The sequence below is a fragment of the Oncorhynchus keta genome, chromosome 10, assembly GCF_023373465.1.
Source record: "Oncorhynchus keta strain PuntledgeMale-10-30-2019 chromosome 10, Oket_V2, whole genome shotgun sequence".
Lineage (NCBI taxonomy): Eukaryota > Metazoa > Chordata > Actinopteri > Salmoniformes > Salmonidae > Oncorhynchus > Oncorhynchus keta.
Window position 1 is genome coordinate 23,801,178 of NC_068430.1, and position 19,324 is coordinate 23,820,501.

At 51.4% G+C, this 19,324-nt stretch overlaps 1 protein-coding gene and 2 long non-coding RNA genes across 10 annotated transcripts; 1 reads left to right on the forward strand and 2 right to left on the reverse strand.

Annotated features, from left to right (window-relative positions):
- Positions 1–2,706: 2,706 nt before the first annotated feature.
- LOC118388415 (inter-alpha-trypsin inhibitor heavy chain H3-like) lies at positions 2,707–18,701 on the reverse strand. Its single transcript, XM_035777477.1, has 22 exons — positions 18,518–18,701; positions 18,208–18,237; positions 17,885–17,908; positions 17,322–17,476; positions 17,132–17,236; positions 16,829–16,991; positions 16,617–16,727; positions 16,362–16,490; positions 16,148–16,264; positions 15,832–16,000; positions 15,377–15,502; positions 13,715–13,896; positions 13,326–13,511; positions 12,981–13,120; positions 12,535–12,695; positions 12,355–12,381; positions 12,052–12,114; positions 11,552–11,665; positions 11,111–11,312; positions 10,370–10,542; positions 3,195–3,306; positions 2,707–3,117 (listed from the first exon to the last, which is right to left on the reverse strand). The coding sequence occupies exons 1-22, from the start codon at positions 18,617–18,619 to the stop codon at positions 2,979–2,981; spliced, it is 2,730 nt and encodes a 909-aa protein (XP_035633370.1). The 5' UTR covers positions 18,620–18,701; the 3' UTR covers positions 2,707–2,978.
- LOC127932172 (uncharacterized) lies at positions 4,479–8,139 on the forward strand. 6 transcript variants are annotated; one of them, XR_008144415.1, is made up of 8 exons: positions 4,479–4,593; positions 5,071–5,199; positions 5,369–5,843; positions 6,523–6,648; positions 6,903–6,943; positions 7,239–7,282; positions 7,456–7,622; positions 7,913–8,139. It is a non-coding gene; the product is annotated as an uncharacterized LOC127932172 (long non-coding RNA). The 6 variants fall into 6 exon arrangements; XR_008144417.1 differs by having other exon boundaries at positions 7,957–8,139; XR_008144416.1 differs by having other exon boundaries at positions 6,523–6,607.
- Positions 6,074–7,896, reverse strand: LOC127932173 (uncharacterized). 3 transcript variants are annotated; one of them, XR_008144422.1, is made up of 5 exons: positions 7,753–7,896; positions 7,296–7,594; positions 6,661–6,786; positions 6,316–6,359; positions 6,074–6,103 (listed from the first exon to the last, which is right to left on the reverse strand). It is a non-coding gene; the product is annotated as an uncharacterized LOC127932173 (long non-coding RNA). The 3 variants fall into 3 exon arrangements; XR_008144421.1 differs by having other exon boundaries at positions 6,075–6,185; XR_008144423.1 differs by lacking the exon at positions 6,074–6,103 and adding an exon at positions 6,115–6,144.
- Positions 18,702–19,324: the final 623 nt, after the last annotated feature.

The window sequence follows — 19,324 nt, forward strand, 5'->3', positions numbered from 1 at the left end:
AGCACACCTCAGTGTCGCTCCGCCACTTCTCACAATGGTGCTCATTCAGTGCAGCTGACTGCAGGGGGTGTAGTGCTGCCAGAGCACACCTCAGTGTCGCTCCGCCACTTCTCACAATGTTGCTCATTCAGTGCAGCTGACTGCAGGGGGTGTAGTGCTGCCAGGGCACACCTCAGTGTCGATCCTCCACTTCTCACAATGGTGCTCATTCAGTGCAGCTGACTGCAGGGGGTGTAGTGCTGCCAGAGCACACCTCAGTGTCGCTCCGCCACTTCTCACAATGGTGCTCATTCAGTGCAGCTGACTGCAGGGGGTGTAGTGCTGCCAGGGCACACCTCAGTGTCGATCCTCCACTTCTCACAATGGTGCTCATTCAGTGCAGCTGACTGCAGGGGGTGTAGTGCTGCCAGAGCACACCTCAGTGTCGCTCCGCCACTTCTCACAATGGTGCTCATTCAGTGCAGCTGACTGCAGGGGGTGTAGTGCTGCCAGAGCACACCTCAGTGTCGCTCTGCCACTTCTCACAATGGTGCTCATTCAGTGCAGCTGACTGCAGGGGGTGTAGTGCTGCCAGAGCACACCTCAGTGTCGCTCCGCCACTTCTCTCAATGGTGCTCATTTAGTGACAGATCAAAATTGACTCAACATTAAAAATATTTTCACATGACCCTCCCCTTGTACTGTAAAAGAAATTGAGCACCCTCCCCCTTCATAGAATTAACTCAAAATAATTTTACACCCACAAATAACTGTAGTGACTGTGTTTATGAATGAGGATATCAACTTTGCCACTTCAGCATGCTTTTGTGGCACAGTTGATGCCATGCAGGGCTATGGGCCAGAAGGTTGAGGGTTCACCAACCACCTCGAGCTCACTCTCCCTGGCTGTTTCATTCTTCATGAGCTGAGCTAGTTGCAGACAATGATCAGCTAGGGGGAATCAGATTTTTCCATATGCACCAAAAGCTTATAACACTAAAATGTTGTGCTTAAATTTGCCAAGATAATCCATCCACCTGACAGGAGGTGTGGCATATCAAGAAGATCATGATCATTACATAGGTGCACCTTGTGCCTGGGACAATAAAAGCTGTGTCGTGCAGTTTTGTCACACAACACAATGCCACAGAGGTCTTAAGTTGAGGCATGCTGACTGCAGGAATGTCCACCAGAGCTGTTGTCAGAGAATTATGTTATTTTCTCTACCATAAGCCACCTACAATATACTTTTTCAGAATTCTGCAGTACGTCCAACTGGCCTCACAACCGCATGGCATTGTGTCGGCGAATGGTTTGCTGATGTCAACGTTGTGAGCGGAGTGACCCATGGTGGAGGTTGTGAGCGGAGTGACCCATGGTGGAGGTTGTGAGCGGAGTGACCCATGGTGGAGGTTGTGAGCGGAGTGACCCATGGTGGAGGTTGTGAGTGGAGTGACCCATGGTGGAGGTCGAACGCACTGAGATACCGTGACGAGATCCTGAGGCCCATGTTTCAGCCTCATAATGCACAGCCCCATGTCGCAAGGATCTGTACACAATTCCTGGAAGCTAAAAATGTACCCATTCTTCCATGGCCTGCACATTCACCAGACATGTCACCCATTGAGCATGTTTGGGATGCTCTGGATCGATGTGTACAACAGCATGTTCCAGTTACCGCCAATATCCAGCAACATCGCACAGCCATTGAAGAGGAGTGGGACAACATTCCACAAGCCACAACAAACAGCCTGATTAACTCTATGTGAAGGAGATGTGTCACGCTGCATGAGGCAAATGGTGATCACACCAGAAACTGACTGGTTTTCTGATCCACTACCTACTTTAAAAAAAAGGTATCCATAAATTAGGGCCTAATTAATTTATTTCAATTGACTGATTTCCTTATATGAACTGTAATTCTGGAAAATCGTTGAAATGGTTGCATTTATATTTTTGCTCAGTATACATAACATATACTGTATTTTCCAACTGTCCTGTTATCTGGTTTTAATCTCCCTTCTAGCCAATCAGAAACGAGTATTCAACAATGCTGTGGTATGAAGTCTGTTAACACCATCTGTTCTAATCTGCTCACAGATCTAAATGTATACTCCCAAGAAACTGATTGAGATCAAATGATTGGCATGTAAACACATTTCACTAGTCAAACGTGAAGAAGTATCATTCAGGATTGACAGTGATGATGCCATAGCCTATTTTGAAATGAGGTGTGCCTAACTTGGTGTTTGAGGGTATAAAAATGTATGTGTGGGCATAGGCAGACGTTTCAATTGGAAGATGCATTTGATGTATATTCTATAATGATATTCAGTGGGCTACATCTGTCGGTACAAACTGAGTGGGTAGAGGGTGCGGAATTTTTTTTGATGTAGGCTACACTTTCCTGTAAAATCCTCCTTTTTTCCTGCATTTGGGTATTTTAAATGTGGTCACCCTAAACCCATTGGTTTCTGGACCAATCAGACAGCCCTGAATGTGTTCACATTTGGTGAAGGTTTGGGAGGTACTCAGACCCAGACTCTTGTGGAGAAGAAACTAACGTCTGTGGGCGTGGAGTAGCGTTTGGCCGGAGCAAGGAGGCTGGATAGCCAGGCAATATGTCAAGCACCACAGTGTTGATTTTTTATCTCTCTGTATAGGTTTCTCCCTCCCTTCATGGCTCCCTCTCAGGGGCCATTCAACATGGTATTAAAAGCACACATGTTAGGTGGAAGTGGGACCATTTATTTCAACAGGTTTTTGTCAGCACTATCCCATATCAATATGAAAACATTGAATGTATTTGACAGCAGTTTTCTATCTTGCCACTTAACTTTTAATCAAATGTACTTCGGTCTTATCTTACATTATCTATGAATTATTCTCATGTCATGATGGTATGTCTATAGCACATACAGTGTGTTGAATCCATGTGAAACGTGTGACTGATACATTGTATGTACTGTTTGAGGAGGTTGACTGCTAGTGTACCAGACTCAGACAGTCTTGAAGAGTCCAGACATGATGTAATCTGTGTGGTTTCCATCGATGAGGCCGTTGCCGTTGCTATGGATGAACCAGCAGGGGATGTTCTCTCCATTCTTCACATCCCAGCTGAAGTCCCTCTGCCAGCCCCTGCAGAAAAAAAGCAGGGAGGAGAGACAATGATGAGATAAGTGTAAGTGTAAGTGTGTGTGAAGACATCACAGTACCTTGTCACTGTAAGCTCCTGCCCCTTCACTAGCATGGTGGCATCTGGTTTCTCTGGCTCCTCCCCTGGGCGCATGTCTCTCACCTCAAACTGCACCCCATGGTAAAACTGACCTGTATGGGCATAATGTAATACATTCTTATTGATCAGATATACAGACATTTTTCCAAATATACTGCAGTAAAACTTCAGCCAGCAACACAGATTTCATCTGGCCCTGCCAATGACAGGTTATTCTTTGGAGCCCCCTGGTGATACCTAGCAGGCCATGGACGCTGGGGGAGAGGAGGCTTCCCTACCTAGCAGGCCATGGACGCTGGGGGAGAGGAGGCTTCCCTACCTAGCAGGCCATGGACGCTGGGGGAGAGGAGGTGGCTTTCCTACCTAGCAGGCCATGGACACTGGGGGAGAGGAGGTGGCTTTCCTACCTAGCAGGCCATGGACACTGGGGGAGAGGAGGTGGCTGTCCTACCTAGCAGGCCATGGACACTGGGGGAGAGGAGGTGGCTGTCCTACCTAGCAGGCCATGGACGCTGGGGGAGAGGAGGTGGCTGTCCTACCTAGCAGGCCATGGACGCTGGGGGAGAGGAGGTGGCTGTCCTACCTAGCAGGCCATGGACGCTGGGGGAGAGGAGGTGGCTGTCCTACCTAGCAGGCCATGGACACTGGGGGAGAGGAGGTGGCTGTCCTACCTAGCAGGCCATGGACGCTGGGGGAGAGGAGGTGGCTTCCCTACCTAGCAGGCCATGGACACTGGGGAAGAGGAGCAGGCCATGGACACTGGGGAAGAGGAGGCTTCCTACCTAGCAGGCCATGGAAGCTGGGGGAGAGGAGGTGGCTTTCCTACCTAGCAGGCCATGGACACTGGGGGAGAGGAGGTGGCTGTCCTACCTAGCAGGCCATGGACGCTGGGGGAGAGGAGGTGGCTTTCCTACCTAGCAGGCCATGGACACTGGGGGAGAGGAGGTGGCTTTCCTACCTAGCAGGCCATGGACACTGGGGGAGAGGAGGTGGCTGTCCTACCTAGCAGGCCATGGACGCTGGGGGAGAGGAGGTGGCTGTCCTACCTAGCAGGCCATGGACGCTGGGGGAGAGGAGGTGGCTGTCCTACCTAGCAGGCCATGGACACTGGGGGAGAGGAGGTGGCTGTCCTACCTAGCAGGCCATGGACGCTGGGGGAGAGGAGGTGGCTGTCCTAGCAGGCCATGGACGCTGGGGGAGAGGAGGTGGGTCCTACCTAGCAGGCCATGGACACTGGGGGAGAGGAGGTGGCTGTCCTACCTAGCAGGCCATGGACGCTGGGGGAGAGGAGGTGGCTTTCCTACCTAGCAGGCCATGGACACTGGGGGAGAGGAGGTGGCTGTCCTACCTAGCAGGCCATGGACGCTGGGGGAGAGGAGGTGGCTTCCTACCTAGCAGGCCATGGACACTGGGGGAGAGGAGGTGGCTGTCCTACCTAGCAGGCCATGGACGCTGGGGGAGAGGAGGTGGCTTTCCTACCTAGCAGGCTATGGACGCTGGGGGAGAGGAGGTGGCTTTCCTACCTAGCAGGCCATGGACGCTGGGGGAGAGGAGGTGGCTGTCCTACCTAGCAGGCCATGGACGCTGGGGGAGAGGAGGTGGCTTTCCTACCTAGCAGGCCATGGACGCTGGGGGAGAGGAGGTGGCTGTCCTACCTAGCAGGCCATGGACACTGGGGGAGAGGTGGCTTTCCTACCTAGCAGGCCATGGACGCTGGGGGAGAGGAGGTGGCTGTCCTACCTAGCAGGCCATGGACGCTGGGGGAGAGGAGATGGCTTCCCTACCTAGCAGGCCATGGACGCTGGGGGAGAGGAGGTGGCTGTCCTACCTAGCAGGCCATGGACACTGGGGGAGAGGTGGCTTTCCTACCTAGCAGGCCATGGACACTGGGGGAGAGGAGGTGGCTTTCCTACCTAGCAGGCCATGGACGCTGGGGGAGAGGAGGTGGCTTCCCTACCTAGCAGGCCATGGACGCTGGGGGAGAGGTGGCTGTCCTACCTAGCAGGCCATGGACACTGGGGGAGAGGTCGCTTCCCTACCTAGCAGGCCATGGACGCTGGGGGAGAGGTGGCTTCCTATCTAGCAGGCCATGGACACTGGGGGAGAGGAGGTGGCTGTCCTACCTAGCAGGCCATGGACGCTGGGGGAGAGGAGGTGGCTTCCCTACCTAGCAGGCCATGGACGCTGGGGGAGAGGTGGCTTCCCTACCTAGCAGGCCATGGACGCTGGGGGAGAGGAGGTGGCTTTCCTACCTAGCAGGCCATGGACACTGGGGGAGAGGAGGTGGCTTTCCTACCTAGCAGGCCATGGACGCTGGGGGAGAGGTGGCTTTCCTACCTAGCAGGCCATGGACGCTGGGGGAGAGGAGGTGGCTGTCCTACCTAGCAGGCTATGGACGCTGGGGGAGAGGAGGTGGCTGTCCTACCTAGCAGGCCATGGACGCTGGGGGAGAGGAGGTGGCTGTCCTACCTAGCAGGCCATGGACGCTGGGGGAGAGGAGGTGGCTGTCCTACCTAGCAGGCCATGGACGCTGGGGGAGAGGAGGTGGCTGTCCTACCTAGCAGGCCATGGACGCTGGGGGAGAGGAGGTGGCTTTCCTACCTAGCAGGCCATGGACGCTGGGGGAGAGGTGGCTTTCCTACCTAGCAGGCCATGGACGCTGGGGAGAGGAGGTGGCTTCCTACCTAGCAGGCCATGGACGCTGGGGGAGAGGTGGCTTCCTACCTAGCAGGCCATGGACACTGGGGGAGAGGTGGCTTCCCTACCTAGCAGGCCATGGACGCTGGGGGAGAGGAGGTGGCTTTCCTACCTAGCAGGCCATGGACGCTGGGGGAGAGGAGGTGGCCACCTGGCAGGCCATGGACGCTGGGGGAGAGGTGGCTTCCCTACCTAGCAGGCCATGGACGCTGGGGGAGAGGTGGCTTCCCTACCTAGCAGGCCATGGACACTGGGGGAGAGGTGGCTTCCCTACCTAGCAGGCCATGGACGCTGGGAGAGGAGGTGGCTTCCCTACCTAGCAGGCCATGGACGCTGGGGGAGAGGAGGTGGCTTTCCTACCTAGCAGGCCATGGACACTGGGGGAGAGGTGGTGGCTTTCCTACCTAGCAGGCCATGGACGCTGGGGGAGAGGAGGTGGCTTTCCTACCTAGCAGGCCATGGACGCTGGGGGAGAGGAGGTGGCTTCCCTACCTAGCAGGCCATGGACGCTGGGGGAGAGGAGGTGGCTGTCCTACCTAGCAGGCCATGGACGCTGGGGGAGAGGAGGTGGCTTTCCTACCTAGCAGGCCATGGACGCTGGGGGAGAGGAGGTGGCTTTCCTACCTAGCAGGCCATGGACGCTGGGGGAGAGGAGGTGGCTTCCCTACCTAGCAGGCCATGGACGCTGGGGGAGAGGTGGCTTCCCTACCTAGCAGGCCATGGACGCTGGGGGAGAGGTGGCTTCCTACCTAGCAGGCCATGGACGCTGGGGGAGAGGAGGTGGCTTCCCTACCTAGCAGGCCATGGACGCTGGGGGAGAGGTGGCTTCCCTACCTAGCAGGCCATGGACGCTGGGGGAGAGGTGGCTTCCCTACCTAGCAGGCCATGGACGCTGGGGGAGAGGAGGTGGCTTCCCTACCTAGCAGGCCATGGACGCTGGGGGAGAGGAGGTGGCTTTCCTACCTAGCAGGCCATGGACACTGGGGGAGAGGTGGCTTCCCTACCTAGCAGGCCATGGACACTGGGGGAGAGGTGGCTGTCCTACCTAGCAGGCCATGGACGCTGGGGAGAGGTGGCTTCCTACCTAGCAGGCCATGGACGCTGGGGAGAGGTGGCTTCCTACCTAGCAGGCCATGGACGCTGGGGGAGAGGAGGTGGCTTCCCTACCTAGCAGGCCATGGACGCTGGGGGAGAGGAGGTGGCTGTCCTACCTAGCAGGCCATGGACGCTGGGGGAGAGGAGGTGGCTGTCCTACCTAGCAGGCCATGGACGCTGGGGGAGAGGAGGTGGCTTCCCTACCTAGCAGGCCATGGACGCTGGGGGAGAGGTGGCTGTCCTACCTAGCAGGCCATGGACGCTGGGGGAGAGGAGGTGGCTGTCCTACCTAGCAGGCCATGGACACTGGGGGAGAGGTGGCTTCCCTACCTAGCAGGCCATGGACGCTGGGGGAGAGGAGGTGGCTTTCCTACCTAGCAGGCCATGGACGCTGGGGGAGAGGAGGTGGCTGTCCTACCTAGCAGGCTATGGACGCTGGGGGAGAGGAGGTGGCTGTCCTACCTAGCAGGCCATGGACGCTGGGGGAGAGGAGGTGGCTGTCCTACCTAGCAGGCCATGGACGCTGGGGGAGAGGTGGCTTCCCTACCTAGCAGGCCATGGACGCTGGGGGAGAGGTGGCTTCCCTACCTAGCAGGCCATGGACACTGGGGGAGAGGTGGCTGTCCTACCTAGCAGGCCATGGACCTGGGGAGAGGAGGTGGCTGACAGGCCATGGGCTGGGAGAGAGGAGGTGGCTGTCCTACCTAGCAGGCCATGGACCTGGGGAGAGGAGGTGGCTGTCCTACCTAGCAGGCCATGGACGCTGGGGGAGAGGAGGTGGCTTCCCTACCTAGCAGGCCATGGACGCTGGGGGAGAGGAGGTGGCTGTCCTACCTAGCAGGCCATGGACGCTGGGGGAGAGGAGGTGGCTGTCCTACCTAGCAGGCCATGGACGCTGGGGGAGAGGTGGCTGTCCTACCTAGCAGGCCATGGACGCTGGGGGAGAGGAGGTGGCTGTCCTACCTAGCAGGCCATGGACGCTGGGGGAGAGGAGGTGGCTGTCCTACCTAGCAGGCCATGGACGCTGGGGGAGAGGAGGTGGCTGTCCTACCTAGCAGGCCATGGACGCTGGGGGAGAGGAGGTGGCTGTCCTACCTAGCAGGCCATGGACGCTGGGGGAGAGGAGGTGGCTGTCCTACCTAGCAGGCCATGGACGCTGGGGGAGAGGAGGTGGCTTTCCTACCTAGCAGGCCATGGACACTGGGGGAGAGGAGGTGGCTTTCCTACCTAGCAGGCCATGGACGCTGGGGGAGAGGAGGTGGCTTTCCTACCTAGCAGGCCATGGACGCTGGGGGAGAGGTGGCTTTCCTACCTAGCAGGCCATGGACGCTGGGGGAGAGGAGGTGGCTTTCCTACCTAGCAGGCCATGGACGCTGGGGGAGAGGAGGTGGCTGTCCTACCTAGCAGGCCATGGACGCTGGGGGAGAGGAGGTGGCTGTCCTACCTAGCAGGCCATGGACGCTGGGGGAGAGGAGGTGGCTTCCTACCTAGCAGGCCATGGACGCTGGGGGAGAGGAGGTGGCTGTCCTACCTAGCAGGCCATGGACGCTGGGGGAGAGGAGGTGGCTTTCCTACCTAGCAGGCCACGCTGGGGAGAGGAGGTGGACCTAGCATGCCATGGGCTGGGGGAGAGGTGGCTTTCCTACCTAGCAGGCCATGGACACTGGGGGAGAGGAGGTGGCTGTCCTACCTAGCAGGCCATGGACGCTGGGGGGAGAGGAGGTGGCTTCCTACCTAGCAGGCCATGGACGCTGGGGGAGAGGAGGTGGCTTTCCTACCTAGCAGGCCATGGACACTGGGGGAGAGGTGGCTTTCCTACCTAGCAGGCCATGGACACTGGAGGTGGCTGTCCACCTAGCAGGCCATGGACGCTGGGGGAGAGGAGGTGGCTTCCTACCTAGCAGGCCATGGACGCTGGGGGAGAGGAGGTGGACCTAGCAGGCCATGGACGCTGGGGAGAGGTGGCTTTCCTACCTAGCAGGCCATGGACACTGGGGAGAGGAGGTGGCTTTCCTACCTAGCAGGCCATGGACGCTGGGGGGGGAGGTGGCTTTCCTACCTAGCAGGCCATGGACGCTGGGGGAGAGGTGGCTTTCCTACCTAGCAGGCCATGGACGCTGGGGGAGAGGAGGTGGCTTTCCTACCTAGCAGGCCATGGACGCTGGGGGAGAGGAGGTGGCTTTCCTACCTAGCAGGCCATGGACGCTGGGGGAGAGGTGGCTTTCCTACCTAGCAGGCCATGGACGCTGGGGGAGAGGAGGTGGCTTTCCTACCTAGCAGGCCATGGACGCTGGGGGAGAGGTGGCTTTCCTACCTAGCAGGCCATGGACGCTGGGGGAGAGGAGGTGGCTTTCCTACCTAGCAGGCCATGGACGCTGGGGGAGAGGTGGCTTTCCTACCTAGCAGGCCATGGACCTGGGGGAGAGGTGGCTTTCCTACCTAGCAGGGGACGCTGGGGGAGAGGAGGTGGCTTCCTACCTAGCAGGCCATGGACGCTGGGGGAGAGGTGGCCACCTGGCAGGCCATGGACGCTGGGGGAGAGGAGGTGGCTTTCCTACCTAGCAGGCCATGGCCATGGAGCAGGCCATGGGGGGAGAGGTGGCTTTCCTACCTAGCAGGCCATGGACGCTGGGGGAGAGGAGGTGGCTTTCCTACCTAGCAGGCCATGGACGCTGGGGGAGAGGTGGCTTTCCTACCTAGCAGGCCATGGACACTGGGGGAGAGGAGGTGGCTTTCCTACCTAGCAGGCCATGGACGCTGGGGGAGAGGAGGTGGCTTTCCTACCTAGCAGGCCATGGACGCTGGGGGAGAGGAGGTGGCTTTCCTACCTAGCAGGCCATGGACGCTGGGGAGAGGTGGCTTTCCTACCTAGCAGGCCATGGACGCTGGGGGAGAGGAGGTGGCTTTCCTACCTAGCAGGCCATGGACGCTGGGGGAGAGGAGGTGGCTTTCCTACCTAGCAGGCCATGGACGCTGGGGGAGAGGTGGCTTTCCTACCTAGCAGGCCATGGACGCTGGGGGAGAGGTGGCTTTCCTACCTAGCAGGCCATGGACACTGGGGGAGAGGAGGTGGCTTTCCTACCTAGCAGGCCATGGACGCTGGGGGAGAGGAGGTGGCTTTCCTACCTAGCAGGCCATGGACGCTGGGGGAGAGGTGGCTTTCCTACCTAGCAGGCCATGGACACTGGGGGAGAGGAGGTGGCTTTCCTACCTAGCAGGCCATGGACGCTGGGGGAGAGGTGGGCAGGCCATGGACGCTGGGGGAGAGGTGGCTTTCCTACCTAGCAGGCCATGGACGCTGGGGGAGAGGTGGCTTTCCTACCTAGCAGGCCATGGACGCTGGGGGAGAGGTGGCTTTCCTACCTAGCAGGCCATGGACGCTGGGGGAGAGGAGGTGGCTTTCCAGGGTATAGAAGCCCAGATAGTCCTGGTGGTAGGGGTGCTGTTTCCACACCTTGTGTAGGATGACCACAAACCGGACCGAGTCCCTGAGGGTGACAGTCAAGCTGCGGTCTTTGGTCACCTGCAGGTCTAAACTGTAGGAGGGGAGCGAGATAGAGGTAGTTTAAATCAGGAGGACAGGGATATAGGAGGAAATCTGATGTTTCATCCTACCACATTCTGTGGGAATGAGGAGTAGCAAGGGAGGTTGCATTAAATCCAGAAACTCTGGTCTCTCTATATACAGTGTATCAATAGGAGTTATCTGGAAGCCAGAACAGTAAAATAGGTGGGTCATTACAAAAATTCAGTGCCAAAGAAAACTTCAGATGTCACCTAATTTTTACATCCTGCCATAAAGAGCACATGTTCAACTTCATAAAACAACACTTTTTCCCATGTCAAGAGGGAATACAAAATTACTATACTACCAAATAAAGTAACAGGGTTGACAAATTCTTAAATCAGCCATAAATCAACTTGTGAAGGGGGAATGGAAGCTTGTTGCGTGCAACAGGGAGTTGCAAGCTTCACAATTTATTTTATTGTTATAACATTTGTAGCCTGTCTATGTATGGGTAGAAGGGTTTACGTGTAATACTCGACCCGCTAGGTTTTCCACCACAAAACACCAGAAAATGGCCCAGGTAAGGATGGACTTACTTGGCTCCCTTGAGAGAGGCGGTGTCAGACCAGAAGAGTTTGGCCTGCTTGCCATTCTGGGACACAGTAATGTCATGAGTAGTCACCTCCAGTCTCACCCCCAGCCCCTGGTGAACGATGCCAAAGCGACCAAAGTAGGTGTTCACTTTGCCATCAGGGGCCACCTTCTTGTCCCCAATGGTCTGGCCGTTGACCAAAACACCTGCAAGACAGATTGAGGCAAGCTGTTGGTGTTATGTTTCAATGGTTCATAGTGTAGTTTTAATATTTGTTATCTATTTTATGAAACAAGTGTCATGGTTTGGTTTCATGCCTTGTAACATTCAAAGACACATTTCTGTCAAAGGTCAGTCAATTTCAAATACTGAATCATTTCTACAGCTATAACTATGTACTTGAATAAAGTGTAATTTCTGTAGTCATTAAGTGGTGAATATTTACCTGCCAGCTGATCTCTCACTAGGTTGAAGATGGTACCAGGCCTGTCGTCTATGTTAAAGCACAGTGCATCCTCCTGCTCTGGCAACTCAATCATGAAATGAGGGTCCCCATCCACTGCAGAGTCAACAACAGATTGTTCCAGTTGTAAAATTAGATTTGGTTGAGGCTAAGCCCATTTAAACGTTTGGATCGCTCTCTGTAGTCCTAATGTGGCATGACAGCATGGTGGACATTGCAAATACCAAATATGGTTAATTAAGACACTGTAGTTTTTTTACTTTAATTTGGCAGTTAACTATTTATCCACTTGTTTAAAATTGTATGTTTACTGTTTTGCTTTTTGTTTGGTTAAAAGAAGCACAGAAAAAAATACTAAATGTAAATATGCAAGTACTTCAGCCTGTGAAAGCAACCTATTTTTGAGACAGTCGCACCAGATAGAAAATGCTGAAGTAACCCATGTCTGACAGAACGGCCACCCTGAATGAAGGGGGACTCACCAAAGTATGTGGGCCTGCTCTGCACCCTGTAGGTGTTGCTCACCGTCTGGGGTACAAAATGACCTGAAAATCACACCAAAGATGTCAGATGGCAAGTAAAAATCACATACAAAGTGGTCAAATATATTTCATAGATTTCATCTGAACATAACAACGTATTTTACCATCCAATACTGTTAGTTTCTAACCACAAATAATTTGGTGTCAGCTTTTCATGTCATAAATTCAGGTGATCCAGTATAATGACTTATAAATCCATTCAGATGAAGAATCCAGTCCTGTCCATTCATGGCATATTCTTACCCAATCTCTGGGCTTTCTGCCTTTCATCTGTCAAACAACAGGAGGAAAAACTGTCAGACACTCACCTTTGACAATCCATTTATGGATTTCTATAACCACTGAGATAAACATGTCAGATAAGACACGCCAGATTTACTGGTGGTCTCCCCCTCTCCTCTGCCATCCCACTTGGTGTCATACCCTCGGTCAGCTTGTCCGCGATGAGGGGCTCCTCTTGCTCCTCTTCAGTCTTAGGCTTGGTGACCACCATGGAGGTAAGAGGGGTGACAAAGCTGTACTGCAGGGACATCTCCAGAGCCTGGGCAGTGGCATTCCCCTTCTCCTCTGCAGTTCCAGTCTCTCTGACAGAAAACCATAGGGTGAATGGTGTTATTGCATTAGGTTTGGGTTAGAGGATAGGTTTGGTTTGACTTGGGTTAGGTTTGGTTTCACTTACACTGTTGGGCAGAAAATAATGGAATATTTACAAATGTAGTTACTTTAATATAACCATCTCTATTCATTAGATCCCAACTCTAAGATCTCAACCACCAGTGTGTCTTAGGCATTTGGATTATTCAAAGCCACCATTTTGTTGTGGAGTGTTCACCAGACATCAGTAATAGCAGTTAACTGATCACACTGACTTCTTGCTCAACAGTTGTTGGATGGTGAGGTAGGCCCAAAGACGCTCAGTGAAGTCCCCAAATATGTACTCCTGCTCAGGGTACAGTATGTCCCACTCTTGGGCACTAGCCTGGCCTTTGACAATAAAGTCCTCCTCAAACTAAAAAAGGTGTGAGGGAGTGAGAAAGAGAAAGATGGTATTAGATACATAGAGAAGGAGTGAGAGACAAGCATTAGTTGGGTTAAGCATTGTACTGTACATCATAATGAGTGCAAAGACTGGTGCAAAGACTGATGAAGATCTGTCTTTCTGAGCTCAGTATCAGGGTGGCATGTTGTGTTGTGCCTGTCTGTCTGTTCCTTACCCCCTTTGCAAACACCTCCACGAGGAAGTTATCCAAGCTATTATCAGTGAGCCGGCCAGCTACCACGATCTCTGAGCCGTTGAACAGCTGCTTGTAGTGGCTGGTGGTCAGAGAGTTCACCAGGTTGTCAGGGTAATGCAGGTCCACCTCAGAGAGGAGGGGGCTGGCTACTTCCTCATAGAAACCCTAGGACACAAAGACACACATTACCTAATCATTTATCTTAAATTATTTTCTACAGTGCATTATCACTAATGCCAATATGCAGTATATATGTATGACCTAGATAGGGAGGGTCACAGGATGGACAAAACTATCAGTGATATGGTAAAACCAGAAAAACACTGAAAAGTGACTATTGTGAGATTTGGGACAGCCCTGGTCCAAACCTGAAGCTGGACAGTGGCGTCAGAACCCTCGTAGATCCTCCGGGCCAGTCCCTGGTTCTGTCTAGACATCACATCCAGAAAGGAGTAGTCCACATCATTCCCAAAGCCCAGAGAGAACAGAGTCATGTTCCCACCCATCGCATTACGGACATTCTCCTGAATCTGTGGTGTAGATGACACTCCTGTACACAAACACACATGGCTGGACCAGTAAACAAATGGACCATGACCTTACTGGCTTGATCTAATATAAAACAATACATATTACTCCAGTGCTAGCCTCTCTACACTGGCTTCCTGTCAAAGCAAGGGCTGATTTCAAGGTTTTACTGCTAACCTACAAAGCATTACATGGGCTTGCTCCTACCCATCTCTCTGATTTGGTCCTGCTGTACATACCTACACGTACGCTACGGTCACAAGACGCAGGCCTCCTAATTGTCCCTAGAATTTCTAAGCAAACAGCTGGAGGCAGGGCTTTCTCCTATAGAGCTCCATTTTTATGGAACGGTCTGCCTACCCATGTCAGAGACGCAAACTCGGTCTCAACCTTTAAGTCTTTACTGAAGACTCATCTCTTCAGTGGGTCATATGATTGAGTGTAGTCTGGCCCAGGAGTGGGAAGGTGAACGGAAAGGCTCTGGAGCAACGAACCGCCCTTGCTGTCTCTGCCTGGCCGGTTCCCCTCTTTCCACCGGGATTCTCTGCCTCTAACCCTATTACAGGGGCTGAGTCACTGGCTTACTGGGGCTCTCTCATGCCGTCCCTGGAAGGGGTGCGTCACCTGAGTGGGTTGATTCACTGTTGTGGTCATCCTGTCTGGGTTGGCGCCCCCCTTGGGTTGTGCCGTGGCGGAGATCTTTGTGGGCTATACTCAGCCTTGTCTCAGGATGGTAAGTTGGTGGTTGAAGATATCCCTCTAGTGGTGTGGGGGCTGTGCTTTGGCAAAGTGGGTGGGGTTATATCCTTCCTGTTTGGCCCTGTCCGGGGGTGTCCTCGGATGTGGCCACAGTGTCTCCTGACCCCTCCTGTCTCAGGCTCCAGTATTTATGCTGCAGTAGTTTATGTGTCGGGGGGCTAGGGTCAGTTTGTTATATCTGGAGTACTTCTCCTGTCCTACTCGGTGTCCTGTGTGAATCTAAGTGTGCGTTCTCTAATTCTCTCCTTCTCTCTTTCTTTCTCTCTCTCGGAGGACCTGAGCCCTAGGACCATGCCCCAGGACTACCTGACATGATGACTCCTTGCTGTCCCCAGTCCACCTGGCCATGCTGCTGCTCCAGTTTCAACTGTTCTGCCTTATTATTATTCAACCATGCTGGTCATTTATGAACATTTGAACATCCTGGCCATGTTCTGTTATAATCTCCACCCGGCACAGCCAGAAGAGGACTGGCCACCCCACATAGCCTGGTTCCTCTCTAGGTTTCTTCCTAGGTTTTGACCTTTCTAGGGAGTTTTTCCTAGCCACCGTGCCTCTACACCTGCATTGCTTGCTGTTTGGGGTTTTATGCTGGGTTTCTGTACAGCACTTTGAGATATCAGCTGATGTACGAAGGGCTATATAAATACATTTGATTTGATTTGATCAGAAGGCTTCTTCAATGTTAAAATTGCAGCCCAACCAAATAAAAGAGATCAGAAAGGAAGGAAACCTGTACGCACCTGAGTTTGGCATCCCATCTGTCAATAAGATAATCATAGACACACTCCTCTCTGTGAACTTCTTGGCTTGTTTGTCTTTCATCATTATGTCCACAGCTTTCATCAGAGCACCATTTATATCAGTGTCTAAAAGGAGAACAGGACAGAAAGTCCATCCAGGTGTTTATAAAATAAACATTAGATATAACAATTTTGTAAGTTCCTTCATAAATACACCGCACTTAGTTTTAGCATACAGCTTGCCCAAGTGTTGTACTGCCATAGTTTCACTACTATATTCCGGGCGCCAAAGACGTGGATTTCAGAGGAGTTGGGTTAAATGCGGAAGACACATTTCAGTTGAATGCATTCAGTTGTACAACTGACTGGCTGACAAAATGAATGACGACACAAACCTTGTGAATAATTTATCCCTGTATGTGTCACCACATTCCCATTAAATACATATGACTCACATCCACTTTGCTGTATTCCTTTGACAAATCCTTTGGCTTCAGACACATTTCCCGTGGTGGCCTTGGTCAAAGATCCCTTCCATGTTGAGATATGGTGGTCGAATGTGACAATTCCAAAGTAGTCGTCCTCATGCAGGTCATTCAGGATAGTCAGCATAGCTTCCCTTGTCTATGAGAGATCACAGGCTCTCAGGTCAATCTGAACATCAACTACTATTATAGCTCTCTCTCTTAACCTCTCGCTCCACATCTCGCTCTCATATTTTCTCTCTCCCCAGCTCTTTCTTTCAGACACACTATTTCCCTCCTCTCTTACCTGATGCATTTTGTTTCCAGACATTGACCCACTCCTGTCAATGACGAACACTACATTCTTTGGAACTCTGGGTAAGTCCGGAGGAGCAAAGAAGTGCACAAAGTACCCATTCACTATCTGAAAAAGACATGCTGAACATCATTAAGACATGAACACCATGCATTGATGGAATTGACACCAATACTGATCCTGTATCATATTCAACACAGCTAACCTGGATGTCACCAAGGGTCTCAGCTCGGTTCACGTCATATTTGATAACGAAATCCCCGTCAATCAGGGTGCCGTCACAACCTGGGCACTTTCTCTGCTGGTCCATTGTTGGGCAGAAAGAGATGTGTGCCTGAGTGAGGGAGGGAAACACAATTTAATACAATTAAACACATTTCAACACAGCAAAATTGTATTTATCTTTTTGGGACGATATGCTCCGTATGCATTTGTTTCATAGAACAGAACAGCATTATACCTTTTTGTCAGTGACTGTTTTCTCCACCAGAGGGAGAAGCTCATTGGAGATGAAGGTTCCATAGGCATCCAGGAAGGCAATGCCCTGGGGTTCATAGATATCTGCCACAATCTGTCAGAGACATGGACCGGATTGATGAGACACAGGACTGAGGAGTCAAGATGATGAAAAAAGTGCTGTTTTGGGGTATAACGGTGTAAACATCTACAGACCTCAAAGTGCTGGACCAGCTGCTTGGGTTTGACCTGGGTCATGATCTCATACTGGCCCAGTTTACGCTGAAGCAACTCCTCGTATGTCAGAATGAAGGTGACGTTACTATTGGCCGCGATGTTCACAGACACCGAAAACTTCTCCATCTTCCTCCCTGATGCCCTAGAGCCCACAGACAAACACAGGTACAGTAGGAGGCCAATCACATTTGAAACAAAACACAGGCTGTGATAAAAGAGTATGGAAGTGCTTGGTGTAATGGAAACATCACATTTGTTCCCTCATTGCCCTGGTCCACTCACTTGACCAGTCCTGCAGTCTGCCCTGTGGAAACAGCTTGCTGATACTGCTTCTTGGCTTTCTCCTTCTCCTTCACATTGCCCGTGTACGTCTGACCCTCTATCTCCCTGAGATACACAAACACAGTCATTCAAAACAAACACACATATGTATTCACACACACTTCTACATATGCCATGACTGCTGACTGACATGCTGAAGTTGGTGATAAAGGCAGTCTTGGGCAGATCCACCTCAAAGAATACTTCCTGAGAGGAGTTGGCCTTGTTCAGAGCACTGGAGGTTATGACCGTGTGAGCGAAACGAGACGCCACCTTACAGGCCACCTTTACACTGTACACCTCCACCTGAGAGAGGGAGAGATGGAGGAAAAGAGAGAGGAAGAGTGTGGCAGAGAGAAAGGAAGAGAAAGAGGGATAGAGATACACGGACATGTACGTACATAGGAAAAAACAGAGAGAAACAGCAACAGAAGTGTTTTGAAATGTGTGTTTGTGTAAGTAATGACTATCCAATATGCCTGTAAAAATCTCACATTTTCTCAAAACATATTTTCCGGATACAGCTGAATAGTGTGGAGTAGGCTGCATTGACTACAGGATTACTTCAAAACAAATGATTACAGCTGTACTCTTGTGAAAGAGTACAGCTGGTTCAGTGTAAAAAGTCCATGAAGCAATGGATTCCGAGTGATGGAGATGGTGATAGCTTATCATTATCCTCACAAAGATTATGTAAATAGTGTATTTCCTTACCTCCATATTATCTGTACTTCTTTTCTGTAAAAAAAATGTATAGATTCAGACAGTATTATTCATTTTCTTTTTTACAGAGTACACTATTTAGTACTCTGACATTTTTTACTTTTCAAGTGGCTGAAATCAGTACTGTTATCTATACTCAAAAGGTTAGAGTGTTTTTTTCTGGGGGAAATGTAAATAATGAAATATTCATCAGATATCAGATTCACCACAGGGAGGGTGTTCAAGAGAAAAAGTCGGACAGGTTCTGTGACAGATTCCTGTTTTGATTTGTGTCTGACAACACAGTTTGAGTCAATGCTGAACTACCACAGTACCTTTAGTAGCCTTGTAGCACCATCAGAGCGCTGCGATACAAATCACAGGAGAAGTTTAATATTAGGATCAGAATGTCATAGAAACTAATTTAAAATTCACAGTCAAATTCATTGTAATGCATATACATAGATATTAGCATGACTATAAAATCAAAGCACACACACACACGGAGCGAAAGCAGAACAGAGACAATTCAAATTAGATACGGTACAGATATATATAGAAAAACGAGAGTAACACTAGATTATAGCAGGAGCGGCCAGATTTGGTCACAGGAGAGTAGATACTATAGAAACCGTGGAGAGTCACCAGTGGTGTGGAGTCTTCTCGTGAGATGACCAGAGCTCCATGCGACAGAGCCGGGACAAAGACAACGCCCCAGAGCAGCAGCACAGTCCACACTCCAGACATGATAAAGATGCAGCTAAACACTGACTTCACTGCTTAGAAAACGACAACCCTTTCCTACCCTACTGCTCCACTAACAGAAGTGACAGACGATGTGTCTGCTTTATACTGGATTAACAACCAGCAGACCCAACCCATTTTTTATTTTTCAAGTGGCACAAATCGATACTGTTGTCTATACTCAAATACAGAGTTGGGTAACAGTGGCTGAACAAATTTCACAAACATTTACTCAATCATGTCATCAAAGATTAGATAGCAATTCTGGGACAAATGTGAATAGTGAAATATTCATCAGATATCAGATTCACCACAGGGAGGGTGTTCAAGAGAAAAAGTCTGACAGATTCTGTGACTGATTCCTGTTTTGATGTGTGTCTGACAACACAGTTTGAGTCAATGCTGAATTACCACAGTACCTTTAGTAGCACCATCAGAGCGCTGCGATACAAATGACAGGAGATACATTTCATTTTAGAATCAGAATGTCATCTAAACTAATTTAAAATTCCCAGTCAAATTCATTGTAATGCATATACAGTTGAAGTCAGAAGTTTACATACACCTTAACCAAATACATTTAAACTCAGTTTTTCACCATTCCTGACATTTAATCTGAGTAAAAATTCCCTGTTTTAGGTCAATTATGATCACCACTTTATTTTAAGAATGTGAAATATCAGAATAATTGTAGAGAGAATGATTTAT

Bases quoted from the DNA above. Each gene is read 5' to 3' on its own strand.
- LOC118388415 (XM_035777477.1), bottom strand. From the start codon at position 18,619: ATGTCTGGAGTGTGGACTGTGCTGCTGCTCTGGGGCGTTGTCTTTGTC. The intron at 16,728-16,828 runs GTCTGTAGATGT...TGTCTCTGACAG, and splicing joins AGCTGGTCCAGCACTTTGAG to ATTGTGGCAGATATCTATGA. The intron at 11,666-12,051 runs GTGAGTCCCCCT...TTGACTCTGCAG, and splicing joins GAGCAGGCCCACATACTTTG to TGGATGGGGACCCTCATTTC.